Source organism: Sesamum indicum, linkage group LG6 (assembly GCF_026168435.1).
Source record: "Sesamum indicum cultivar Baizhima isolate 11 linkage group LG6, ASM2616843v1, whole genome shotgun sequence".
Lineage (NCBI taxonomy): Eukaryota > Viridiplantae > Streptophyta > Magnoliopsida > Lamiales > Pedaliaceae > Sesamum > Sesamum indicum.
Window position 1 is genome coordinate 21,215,004 of NC_142662.1, and position 14,493 is coordinate 21,229,496.

Genomic DNA, 14,493 nt, shown 5'->3' on the forward strand with positions numbered 1-14,493 from the left:
TAACTATAAAGTTATTATTTTTTAGTATAAATACATATAATTAAGATATTTAATATTTATATATTATGTTTTTATTATATTTATATATATTCATACTATAATATATTAATATACACATTCTTTTAAAAATTTGATATTTTGTTCGATTCTGCTAATCGGCATAAAAAATCAAAATCGAACAGAATAACTAAAATTTTAAAAAAAAAATAATCATAAACCGCATCGAATTTTCAGCATGGTATTGGATAAAAAATAAATTTTTGATTCGATCGATTAACTGAAAATTCCACACTCCTAGATATTTGTAATAGCTTCTGCTTTCTTTTTCGGGGAAACCTATAAAGAATAGTTGAATAATTAGTTATAGTGAAAGTTTGGAGTTGTTTAAAACAAAAATGAAAAATTTTGAACTCGGACAGCTTGGGGGGAAGTTAATATGACCAATAAGTTGCAAATATTGGTAGAAAGAAGTTTATATCTTATGATTTAAGTAAGTTTAATTTAACCAATTTAAAAGCATAAGTCGTAAATTAAGAAGACTATTTTTAATTTTATTTTTAGCAAAGCAATGATAAATATTTAAATTAAACTATTGCAAACACCGCTTTAATAAGTTAAACAAAGCCGAATGTGACAAGACAGAAGTCGTAACATATGTCAATTATTCATAACCTTTAGGTTCCGTTTGGTTCGATGAGAGCGAATGGAAAGTGAATAGGAAAGAAGGAAGGAAAACAATAATATTTTTTCTTTAAATTATTTGGAGTGATCAAAATGGAAGTAACTCTACGGCGTTTTTCCTTATTTGGTACAACAAAAATAAGTTGAGAAAGACTAATTTTAGTAATTTTATCAATTAACTATTTATCTTAATTTTGTATTAAAAATAAACAAGTTAAGACTAAAATAATTTTTTAAATTATTAAAAAACTTATAAATTAAAGGAAAAATTATTTTTTTAATCCTTTAAATATACCCCATATTATTTAGTCCGATAACTATGTCCTTTTCTTTATAAGTCCTTTAAGTTTCAAAATTGATAAAATTTAGTTCGATTTAGGATTTTAAATGTAACTATTTAGGCCAACTTTCGAATTTTAGCTGAAAATTGTATGCATGTCACTTTCTTACTTAGGGGTCCAGCCATTTGTCCACATGTATAGCCACAAGTACCGTTACATAAGCCTAAAGACTAAGTTATTATAAATAATATTAAATACTTCTTATATTATTTATTAATTTAAAAAAGTAAATTATTTTCTTAACTTTTTAATATGTTTTTTTACCTGTTTTTAAAATTTAATTTTTTTAATTATTTTAATTAAATTAATTAAAACTTAAATAATTTTAGTTTTTCTAAATTATTGGGCGCGGCTTAAAGGGCAACTGCGACACCTCTGGTGTCACAAAAGAGGGTGCGCCCTCCATCCTCACCATTTCTAGGTGGGCGATGGCGCGGAGGGTGTGGCAACCCTTGGGCGACCTCCATCGTAATGCGTATGGAGACCTTCACCCTTGACCTTTAGATGACACGGTTGCCTCCACCTTTGGTGGCGCTATCGCCCCCCTCTGGTGGCAGTAGGGGGAGTTGGGAGGAGGGTAGAGGCCTACTGGAAAGGGGGGAGGGTCGTGGATGGGGATTGGGGAGGTGGTTGTTTTTATTTTTAAAATTATTATTATACATATAATATAATTATATCCGATATGTCTTCCGACTCATGTATAGAATCACGTAGGATTAAAAAATTATTAAAAAATATCCAGTTGGCATGATATGTCATTGTTTCAATCAAAAATCAAAATTTTTTACCATTTGAGTACTAAATTTTATCAATTTTAAAATTTAAAGAACTTAATGAATGAAAAACATAATTACAGAACTAAATTAATATTGGATATAGGTACACCGTAAATACACCTATATAAGTAGTATTTAGATAATATAATAGATATTATTATAATGAAGAAAATATAGCCGGCATAGTTGTTCGAATTCTTATCTTTTTAAAAGGCTTGAATATAGCAGTGGTGCACGATCTTTTTTATAAGCAACTATTGTACTGAGCTTACGAGATAGGCACTATATACTTTGAGGAATGGCAATTGAATGAAGGCAGAGAACAATTTCAAAGAGAAATCCCATCTTCTCCTTCTAATTTTGAAACTCTTTTCTAGCTCGAATAGGAAAAATCGATAATCTTAATTTTATATCGGAATAGATTTAAACCCAAAACCTCGCTTGTATTAAAAAGAGGTGATGTGGATGGAATTAAACGGTTGATGACAAATACTCTTTTATCACATTGACATGTGTATCACATTAAATGATTACATTAATAAAATGTGTGTACATGTTTATATCTTTTAATTATCGAACTAATGTAACAATAATATAATTTTTTTTAAAAAAAATGATACAGTACAATCTGATAAAATTTTATTTGTCATTCTATGAAAAAATCGTTACAGTCTACGGATGATCATGATTTAAAAGTTATGGTAAAATAATACTATTAATTATGATTAAATAAAATTAAAGGAAAAATTTAAATTTTTACAACGATTAATTTATATTCGCCGTGGTTTTTAGTCATAGTCAAATTATTTGTCATGGCTTAGCCATGACTAATATTTTAGCTGCACTTGTAGAAACAACGGTTAATGGCCGTTGCAAAGCCGTGGCGGATTTGTATTTGTCGTGATTTTCTTATTCTGACTATAGTAATTAACCGTAGCGAAAAATTATATTTTTTTCGAGTAAGATCTTACAATCACGAGGTTGTGAGTTTTCTACGTACTAATATTGGTGGTATTGTCTACTTTTCATAACAACGTCTTATCTCTTTGTTTACTTTAAATTTATTCATTAATTTAAATTTTTCGATGTATTGAATTTGTATTTTAATTTAAACGCAATAGATGATCTAACAATGAATCTTATTAATATATATATAGATATATATATATATATAGTGGAAGAATGACTCTAAAAGAATGAATAAGTATTAAAAAAAACAAAGGAAAATTGCATAAATCAAATTGAATCCCTTTATTCATCATTGGTATGTATATATGTTAATTGTTATAGTTGTTGATCCTTTTGCTGGGGCCGGAAGGCGGGATTGGGCCTTTCGGCAGCATGCTCATCGGCAGAGGGGCATATGCTGCTCCAAGCTTCCTATTTCCATGGCGAAACTCATTCTTCATCTTTTCATCGGCAGTACCAATGCTCGACGATGATGAATTACTGTAGTTTTTTCCTCCTGAAAACACGACTCTGCTTAATCTAGCACGATACAATGTCGCATCATGCAAAGGCGGGGTTCGGAATTCGGTAGATCCAAGTTGAAAGACGATGAGAGTAAAGAAGAGGGTTGTGAAGAAGAGACCGAGGAAGTTAGGGTTGGCCATGAAATTGTGTGTGGAAACTGAAAATGGGTTTTGTTTAACGTCTCAAGTATTATTTTTATATATACATGTCAGGTGTATAAAATATACAGTATTTATATATTTTATGAGTATTGTGTATACATGAGATATAATATGAAATGCGTATAATGGTTTTATAGAGGAGATTCAAACAATGTTTTATTGCGTCTTACATTATATTTATATATACATGTTATATGTTGAAACGAAAAAAATATCACATATGTACATATAGTTTTGTACGGAGAAAAATGCAAGTAATTTCTGTGATATTGAAAATGAGCAAATTACCTTCCAAGATAAAAAAAAAATAGCAATTTGGTATCCTATGTTTTGTATAAAATACAATAATTTTTACGCCTTTGTATTTTTTAAAATAAAATAATTTACCTCCCTACCTCCTTAGATAAGGAGATAAATCACTTTGTTTTAAGGGATAATTACTTTTACACCACTTGATCTGTGGCCTGTTTGTACAAACTACCCCTATCTTTTAAATAATTACACATACACCTACGAAAATATCATTATCACTTATATAAACTACCCCTTACTTTTTCAAAATTTGACAACACATATCCTCCAAAAATGTTAGCATCATTACACAAATTGTCCTTATTTTTTGGCTATCATGGATAGTTTTAATAATTATACAAAATACAGGAATGATCTGCGTAAATAGAGCATAGGTCAAGAAATGTAAATGTAATTATTCCTTATTTTAAAAAGCACATAGAACAAATTATTTTTTCTTATTACAAAAAAAAACTATTTATTTATAATGTCACAAAGAATAAATACATTAAACCCATTTTATATGTAAAGTATAACATGAAAATTTAACAAGAAAACTATAATAAAATAATTTTGATTAAGTTGTGAATGATTAACCTATTTGTGTATATAATTGAGATTGAGGGGGAGAGGTTGGCAAAGAAAGAACTGTGCGCTCAAAAAGTCCACGCCCCGCAACCACTATTACTCATGAGGAAGAGGTCGGTGCGTAATGGCTTTGAATTTTATTACCTTTGTTTGGCTGATTTCGGGTGATTTTGATGTTTGGATCCCCAATTCAAATTGCATATTGTCAACCACATTCTATTTCAGTTCTCTCCACTATGCAAAAGGCTTATGTTCGGATTGAATTTTCTATTTTAAATTTTATTTTATTTTTTATTTTATTTGATTTTCATGTGTTATGTATTTAAAGGTGATAATATGTATTTTATATATATAAAAAAAAGATTATATACATTCAGCCATCATATTAGTGTATGTCCCGTGGAAGAGGAAAAGGCTAATACAAATTTGGTGTGAATCTCAAATTGAATATCTTTTATTCAAATTTTTTGTCTTGTGATGTCATTTAATATATACGTGATGCCCACGAGCAAGGCACCTCAGCCTATCTAGCCACGAGCCCGACTAACTAATCAACAGGGAGGTTAGATCCACAGGCTTACCTCCCACTTCATTGAACTGATATATACAAGAAACAAGCTCATTCTAGCCAGATGCATCTTCTTATAGTTGGACGAACACGCAATATAGAATTTCAAATAATAAAACTGACCCTACACATACATTTACTTATGTAGAATTCTCTGATTATTTTTTACTGTTCCCAGTAGAACTCTATGATTTTTTATTATAGTTCCCAATAGAACTCTATGATTTTTTTATTAAACTGCCTATATTTATGCTAGATCAATCAAATTATGACATTGTAACAACAACAAATGCTACTTAAATTGGAAATAGTAAATACCCTTCCACCACAAATCATGGCTGATATTTTCTGATGATGAGTGTATAATTGTTCGACATTTCGTGTCAAATTAGCACATTCCCAACAACATTTTCATGTTATCTACAGTGGATGCCTCTGAGAGTCTTTATTTGTATAAATGTATGGTTAATATTCACTCATTCAACTACAAATTTCTCCCATGAATGTGGCATTGCGGTGATAGTGAAAAGGGAGTCTACAAATAATGCCAACGAGGTGAACATATCACATGTTTATTGCAACTACGCAACAGTAACCTGATATTTCATTATCAAAGAAAATCACGAAGATTATAACGTCCGTAAAATCAGTTGGAACTTAGCCAAACTGCCCGTGAAAAAATCATAGAGTTCTTCAGATCATTGTCTTTTCTAACTGGCTAAAATTATTTCAGAAATTCTAATTCACAAATCCTAATTTTTACTTCATCTTCCCAATTAATAGCTTCACAAAACTCGATCTTAAGGCTAAAACAATTAAACTTGTGCAAATAATGGAGAATTTTGAAAGATTTAACTAAAAATTGCAAGCGCTAACCTGTATGTCGTCGTCTTCCCCTCTTCTCCCAACTTCGGCATCTCAAGAAAGAAAATCAAGCATTCACCCTTTTTTTATTTTTTAACTGCGATAATAAGTAATAAGGGCATAACGGGGACTTAAGCAAAAAATTAACTCCGTTAGATGGCAGAGATAGAATTGGGCAAGTGAGAAACATTTATAATTATAGAGGTTTTTTTTTGCATATAAAAATAACACGGGGAGTTTTTTGTCGAGTTTCATAACACAGGGGGTTTTATGCAATTTTTCCTTTAAAAAAAAGATATTATAATTTATTAAGTTGTTGATTAAATTTATTTTTATATAGAGATTAAATGTATAAATAAAAGTATCATAATTTATTATTATTCAAAATAAAATGTATGATATTGATTAATAATTATAATATATGGTCAATTTTGAGTATAAAATTGATAAAATATTGAATATGAAATTAAATATATAAAAATTCTATAAATAAAAATAAAAAAAAATAAAAAAAGCTCGACAGCCGGCTTGCGAGCTGATGAACAGAAAGAATTGAGCTTGAGTCGAGCCAGCCCAAATTTTTCGAGCTCAAATCGAGCTTAAAATCAAACCGACTCGACTCATATGACAGCTTTAATCTCCACGAAACTTATTTCGTTTATTTATTTATTTATGGAGACGAGATGAAAAACAGAAGCAATGATAGGCTAATTATTGATGGTTAGTGATGATTTAATAAATAGTGAACATGGTTTGGTCTGAAGAGCGACAGAGAGAGAGACAGACAGCATAAAATGGGATAGACGGCTGTCCTCATGCCTCATTACAGCTGTTTGGTAGGACAAGAGAAGTAGTGGAGTATAATAATATTACTCATTTAAATAATTTATAAAATAATCAAAAATAAAGATTCAAAAAATGTTTAATAAAAAAATAAAAATAAAGTGTTTGGTTTTGTTGTTTTTTTTAATCAAAAAAGTATTTATATTTTGAATGGTTTTGAATAATAATAAAATGTTCCTCAAATAATCTTTCATTTTTTCAGAGTACTTTTGAAACATATAAATTATTAAAAGTTTATTTGGTTCAGTTGGAAAAACGAATATATACAAAAACAAAATAAAAGTAAAAATATATATTTTATTTTTTTTATTATTCGATAAATTTTTATATTTGATTAGGAATAATAAATGGAGAAAAAGTAAAAATGCCTTGTTTTATTTTGTTTTTAAATGTCAATTTCCAAATCCATACTGTTTTTTTTTTTTTTTTATAAATTCAAATCTATACTATTTCAAATCGTCATATCTTTGGTTAGACTTTCTTTTTGGAATTTGACTCTAAATTCTAGAAACTTCATTCTATCACATCATTTTATTACAAATTTGTATTAAATATATATCACGTCCTTTCCATATAACAAATTAGGGATAATTATATTTTTCTTTCAAAAAATTTTGATGTAATTATATATATATACTCTTTGTAGTTTAAAAAATTACATCTAGTAATTTTGAGGTTTGTTTTTGTTTAATAAATAACCCGTCACTAGTTAACATTCATGAAATATAATGTTATTAACAAAAATATAGGGATAAAAACTCATATTTACTCCTGATTGACTTACTACTGATCTGTTGCAGGTCAAATAAATATTTTTATGATCAAATTATACTTATATATTTCAACACATTAATGCATGTAAGGAGGTATGTGTTCATCGTTACAAGGATAGTTTAGTGAGAAAAAATTTATTTAACATGCAATAAGTCAATCAAGAGTATATTTAAATTTTCATTTAGTTTTAGTTTAGTAAATATTAACTATCAGTCGGACCTATTCGTTAGACCAAAGCAAACTCCCGAAGTACTAGATGTAATTTTCTAAACCACAAGAAATTTACACGTAATACCACCAAACATCGAAGAATGAGAGTATAATCATCTCAAAAATTTGTCGTAGAACATCCTAATACAAATGCATTTTCATTCTATCATAAAAACACTCCTATATTCTCATTCTTCATACAAATCCTCGTACAAGAACAAAAACTTACACGAAGGTAATGATATTTGATCATTGAGAATAAAGACAAAACCAAACAAGGCCTAATAACTAGTAGCAGAACACAACGTTTTGAACCCATTGACAGACAGCCCCATTTAAACTACCTCAAACAAACCCTAATTGAACTGCCCGCAGACATAAAGCCATGTTTGGGAAGAAGATGGACATGAAATCAACTCCAACTGTAAGAACCCTAAACAGTTTCAAACAATCTTCGCCGAGACAGGAAGCCATGTTTAGCTTCAAATCACTCCAATGCGGTAAATAAACGCATGATACTGAATCAAACTAATCCTTATAAGCCATCGTCGGCTGTAAGAACAGCGAACGACACAAAATAATGCAGTTTGCTTCTTTTCAAGCCCGTGCACATAAGAATTTTTCTATTAGCACCCAACGTCGAGTTCTGGGAGAACAATACAACAAAACATATCCGTCCCTGAACCGGATGTAGGGTTAAATTCATACTGCATTCAGTGCTCTGTGAATTGGATGCATGACTGGTAGCTACATATCCCTCAGCTAACGACCTACCTAGCGTATTCAATATCAAGTGTCCCATCTACAAGACCAAATGCAGATGTCTTACAAGGTAGATGCAGACATTCGGTTGGCAGACAAAGAAACATTACGAACGAACCGAGCAAGAAAATGTACACGAAAACACGAAATGGCAACTGCATTCGAATCAACAAAAGGTAAAAAATCCACACCGGTGAACCATTGTCCGAAGTGATTATCCACTCCTCTCAACGTCGTCTGCGTCACAATGCACATATACAATCCGGGCTGATGTTCTGAAAATCCCGGGCCTGTAATCTTATTTCCCTATTCCTACATTCTAGGATTATTACAACCTATGCGTATCTTATTAACATTTTAAAGATAGGAATTAATAGTATTATACACACAAACATATATTGTAATGATCATGGGGGAAAGATTTTTGCTTTCAACAATCAACATGAAACAGAGTAAGAAGACGAGGATACCCCAGAACTGGAATCCTGGAGACTGGAAACCTGCAGCTGAGGTTGATGCAGAATTGCAGGCCTAATTTTGTCCTTCCACAACTCGGAGAAGTCTTTGGTGTCGCCTGCTTTCCTTTTCACCTCCACCACCACCAACCTTTCTGTCAGCCGGTAAACCTCCAATGCGACTGCGAAATTACCATTCTGGCCCTCCAGTTCCACCCCGCATTCCTTCGTCCTCCTCAGCTGCAATCCGCCGTTCTCCGCCTTCACCACTTCCTCCACCTTCTCAATAACTCTCACCGGCGACTCCTCCGCCGTCAGCCGGTCCACATCCTCCACCGCTTTGAACTTTTCGTCGAGCAGCCCGGAGAGGTCCAGCCCGCGAGAGAAGGAAATGATGTCAAACGCGTTCAGATCCTGCAGTTTTTTCTCTTCTTCCTTCAGAATATCGCCGAGATCTTCGTTTTCTCGAGATATGATCTCTCGGTAGCCCTTTCTGAACCAGGCGTCGCGCTTAATTTCATCAATAGTGATTCTGGTTTCCGGGTTTGTGTCCAGGAGCCGGGTCAGAAACCGCTTCAGATCCGGCGACATCCACTTGGGACACCGGAACTCGCCTTTGTAGATCTTCTTATACATATTCATCAGATTCGGGTCGTTGAAGGGCAAATACCCAGCTGTGAGCACGAACAGGACGACGCCGCACGACCACACGTCGATCTTCGAGCCGTCATAGCCTTTCTTAGCGAGAATCTCCGGCGCCACGTAAGCCGGAGTGCCGCAAAGCGTGTGCAAAAGCCCGTCAGCCCGGACCTGATCCGTCAACGCGCTGAGCCCGAAATCGGAGACCTTCAGATCCCCACTTTCGTCCAGCAAAAGATTTTCCGGCTTCAGATCCCGGTGGTAGACGCCGCGGAGATGGCAGTAACTCACGGCAGAAATGAGCTGCTGGAAGTACTTCCGGCCCAGATCTTCGCTAAACCGGCCTTTGGCCACTTTAGCAAACAATTCCCCACCTTTGACAAACTCCAAAATGAAATAGATCTTCCTCTTGGTGGCAAGAACTTCGAAAAGCCTGACGATATGAGGGTGGCTCAGGCGACTCATAATAGAGATCTCGCGCTTGATATTCGCCATGAGATTCGCGTTGTTGTTGAGCCTGCTCTTGTTAATGACCTTAACAGCGACGCTCTGGCCGGTGGCGACGTTTCTAGCGTGATACACTTTCGCAAACGCGCCGCAGCCCAGAAGTTTTCCAATCTCGTACTTGTTAAACAAAGCATTCTCCGGCGAGAGGACCATGGCCGACGCGGAAGCGGCCGGCGGCGGAGAGGGGCGGTGGGAACTCGACGCCTCTTCCATCTCCAACATCGGCGGACGATCCAGAGACCCACAAACAAGCAAGAATTAGACAAGAAAAACAAAAAGAAATGGTCGGAGAAAGGATTGAAATTTAGCTAAAGGTTCTGCAGCCAATAATAGTAATTACGTACGAGTAATTGTTTGTTTTTATTTTGGGTTATTTGTGGGGAGTGGTTGAGATTTAAAGAAAATTCAAGAATTTAGAACTATTATTGGGGTTGAACGAAGATTCCTGAAAATGGGTTGTCCAATTTTATACTGCTGTTGTCTGTATTATGATTACTGCTCGTCATGTTGAAAATAAACGCGTCAACTTCAAAATACATTTGTTTTTTCGATGAAATCGCTTATAATTATATTATAAATTTCTATGTTAGTTTTTTTATTAATATTAGATATATATAATTAATTAATAATTAATATTAAATTAATTTATTATTCATATATTGGTGGACTCAGCTCATGATTAAGAATTATGCCACTTAAATTAGATTTCAAAACTATCCATTATTTTTATTTCACTATTCAAATTTAGAAGAGGGATAGTAAAAAATATTATTGCTAAATTAGTGAAAATTTCTAATGAGAACTTTATTATTATTTTGAAAAAGAATCGGATATTTTGTATGAGGTTTAATTTTATTTTTTTATTTTGTAATTACTATCTTACTATTCAATTATTTGATAATGATTTATAATATTATCGATATTTATATGAAATTTAATATCGACAACGAGGTTGTTCTAATAAGCAATGTCATTTTTCTTTTCGATTTTTTTAGAGATAGTAACAGTGCAAGTCTTGGATGGGTTTGCAAAAATCAAGACCCGCCCTGTCAAAAAAATTTTTAACTTGTACTTGAATTTGCCCCAGACTCACGATCCGTGGGATTAGGCCCGATAGATACGATTAATATTTTTAAAATATTAAGATAAATATATTTCTTTTAAAATAATACCATCATAATTTTATAACTATGAGGCAATTATATTATTAAAAATTTACTATCTATTCATAAATGTATATGGCATCTTTTAAGCATTGAAATATTAAAATATTTAAATATGTGTTACTTATATAAATATTAAATTATTTATATAGTTATTGTAAGTTTTTGAAATTTTGTAGACTGCACGAATGATTTTTATCATTTTTCAAAAAGTATGAATAGTAATATATGAGATTGTAAATATAATTATTTTCTATTTATTATTTAAAAATATTTTGAAATGTTTTACACTGTGCCACGTACACCGCTTCTACATAAAAATAAGAAGTTAGGTTGAAAGGTGTAGAAGATGTACAACTGATTTAGGTTTGTGGCAGCCTATGTTGAGGGGGAAACGTGGCGGGATAAGAAGACGCATCTTCACTTTTGGCAGCTGACCAACTGCTATTCTTGGGTAGGTCCTCATGTCCCATTTATGACATACGGTTGGGAAAATCTGGGGAAATGTGATCAATTTATTATTTTTTATATATTTATACGTAATTTTTTTATAAGTTAAAATAAATTATAATTTATTTGGTGTTTATTTTTGTTTAATAAATAATTTTCTTTTCATTAAAGTTCATAAAATTTGTTGATTAATAAAAAATTGAATAAAACTTTGTATTTTATTCTCGATTGACTTATTACTTAGGATAATTACACTTCCATCCCCTGAGATTTGATGTAATTACAACGTCAACCTCCTGTAGTTTGAAAAGTTACATCTAGCATCCCTAGGTTTACTTCTATCTAATAAATAAGTTTCCATATCCGCTAAATTTACTGTATTTGCTGATATTAAAAAAAAACTAAATACAAATTAATTTTACCATCGATTAATTTATTATTAACTTATTGTAGGTCAAATAATTTTTTTCTGAATTAAATTATCCTTCGACCGGTGAAAATATATCTCCTTAATATATTAATGCGTGAAGATGTATGAGGATAATTTGGCTATAAAAAAATTTATTTGACACTATAAATCAGTAATAAGTGAATAGGAGATAAATGAATTTTTTTTTCTGATTCTTTTGTTACTATCAGCAAATTCGATTAATTTCTACTAAGAGATGGACTTATTTGTTAGATAGAAGTAAGTTTCAAGGGTATTAGATGTAATTTTTTAAATTACGATAAGTATATGTGTAACTACACCAAATTTTATAAAAAAAACACGGTGCAATTATTCCTATTTAAATAATTACCCCCCAAAAATCATTATTTTTCTTTAAAATAATTATTTGGAATTAAATGATTCCATCAACTCTACGTGAGAGGTTAAAAGAGGGCCAACAATTATTTTGAGGAAAAAAAATCTTTTATTTATTTAGTTTTGAAATGTTAAAAGCATCGGGAATGTGTGTACGTTTTGACTCGGTTTAACCCGACCCGACCCAGTACAATGCACGTGGGTCGGATTCTTCCACCAATTCCAACTCATGAATCATGATTCTTGCCAAACATGACGTGTATGAAGCCGGTCTCTTTGACTTTTTTTTTTTTCAATTTAAATTTAATTTGATGGGTTGGATTTTTATTCGAGGGCGGTGGCGGGTGGGGGCGGCGCTGGGCTGAGTTGCTGCTCTTTGGCCGGCCCGTACAATTCTCTCTACTTAATTTCTTCTTTTATTTTTATGTATAATCAACTAATTAGTCACCCTTCTTTTGTTTTTTTTATCTATAGTAGGATGTTTTATTTATATTTTATTTGAAATTTTTATATAAAAGCTGAGGAAGGAGGCTGATAATTACATTCCAAAATTGGGAAAAGACTAAAGGACGTGTTTATTACAAGTATTTGTTAATTTTTTTTAAAAAAATTAAGCTTATAGAAAAAATTATATTTTTTATTTTATAAGTTAGGGCCGATACGTTTTTGATCTCATTTATTAAATTTTTAATAGGAACACATGACTCGTGCGTGTGAGGGTCTTGGGCGAGAATATACCATATGTTGGAAGAAAAATTAGATGCTGAAAGTAAATTAGGGCATAAAAATGTGCTTCCTCTCTTCTTCCGAAATATAGTCGTCAGTTGCAAGAAAAAGTAATGTTTTTGAAGTAGATCAAGTGGAGCAAATAAAGTTGTCATTTTATGCTTTTGTGGGAACGAGGTTTGTCTTATGACTTCATGAACGAATTTAAACCCGGATAGAAGGTTTTATGTCTGCGAAGACATTCCAAACCCAATTTCTCGTTGTTTTATCTTTATTTTGTCTTTTAGGGTATGAATTTGATTTGATTATATACATATAAGGGATAACTACACATAAAATCTCTGTAGTTTGAAAAATTACATCTAGCAATCCTGAGGTTTGCTTTCGTCTAACAAATAAACCCATATATTAGTCAAAATTCACCGAATTAGCTGATATTAGCAAAAAAAATTTGAATAAAAATTGATATTTACCCTCAATCGACTTATTGCAAGTCAAATAATTTTTTTCGACTAAACTACCCTCATAACAGCGAAGATATCCTTTCTCACATGCATTAACGAGTGAAGATGTACAACGGTAATTCGATCATAAAAAAAATTATTTGATCTACAATAAATCAATAATAAGTCAATCAGGGGTAAATATATATCTTTTTCCAATATTTTTATTAATATATGCAAATTCGGTAAAATTTTAACTTATGGATGGACTTATTTATTAGATAGAAGCAAACATCATGAGTGCTAAATATAATTTTTCAAATCACAAAAAATCTACATATAATTGCACTAAATTTTAGAAGAGGAAACCGTAGCTATCCCTAATTCCTCATATATAACGATTGACCTTTTTGAACCAACTAATTTTATCTCTAAAACCTCACATGTGTTAGTCGCATGTGAATTTGAGATTTTTGTTCGTGGGTAAATACGTACAGGCCTTAATTTATAAGATAAAAAAAATACAATATTCTCAAACTTATACGATCTAAGATAAAATATTAGGAGTTCATAGGGATAAATGCATTTTTTGTTCTCAAGCGTAACCACTTATGCGATTTTGGTTCTTAAGCAATTTATGATTGCAATTTTGTCATCAAATTTGAACTTTTTTTTGCAGTTTTTATCCTTCTGTTAACTCTTACATCAAATTTAACAGATTTCGTCACGTTGCTAATCTACATTATAAAATATATATTCTGAATGTAATTCGTTAGCAAGTATCTTTCGTTGCTGAATTTATTAGTAAGTAAATAAAAATTTTACTTGCTAATCAGCTGGACGTTGATTTTTTTTCCGTAGCTATTGAGCAACTTTATTGTAGTGTTCAGTGACTTTAATTTTCCTCCATCAATAAGAAAATAGCAAAATACATTATGAAAGATTAAAGAATTCAAAATATATACAATTCAAA

General features: G+C 31.6%; 1 protein-coding gene across 1 annotated transcript; it reads right to left on the minus strand.

The window, feature by feature from the left end:
• Positions 1–8,464: 8,464 nt before the first annotated feature.
• LOC105163906 (CBL-interacting serine/threonine-protein kinase 11) lies at positions 8,465–10,371 on the minus strand. The gene has a single exon (XM_011082432.3). The coding sequence runs from the start codon at positions 10,153–10,155 to the stop codon at positions 8,770–8,772; it is 1,386 nt and encodes a 461-aa protein (XP_011080734.1). The 5' UTR covers positions 10,156–10,371; the 3' UTR covers positions 8,465–8,769.
• Between the last annotated feature and the right edge of the window lie 4,122 nt (positions 10,372–14,493).

Coding starts and splice junctions, on each gene's coding strand:
- LOC105163906 (XM_011082432.3), bottom strand. CDS start 10,155: ATGTTGGAGATGGAAGAGGCGTCGAGTTCCCACCGCCCCTCTCCGCCG.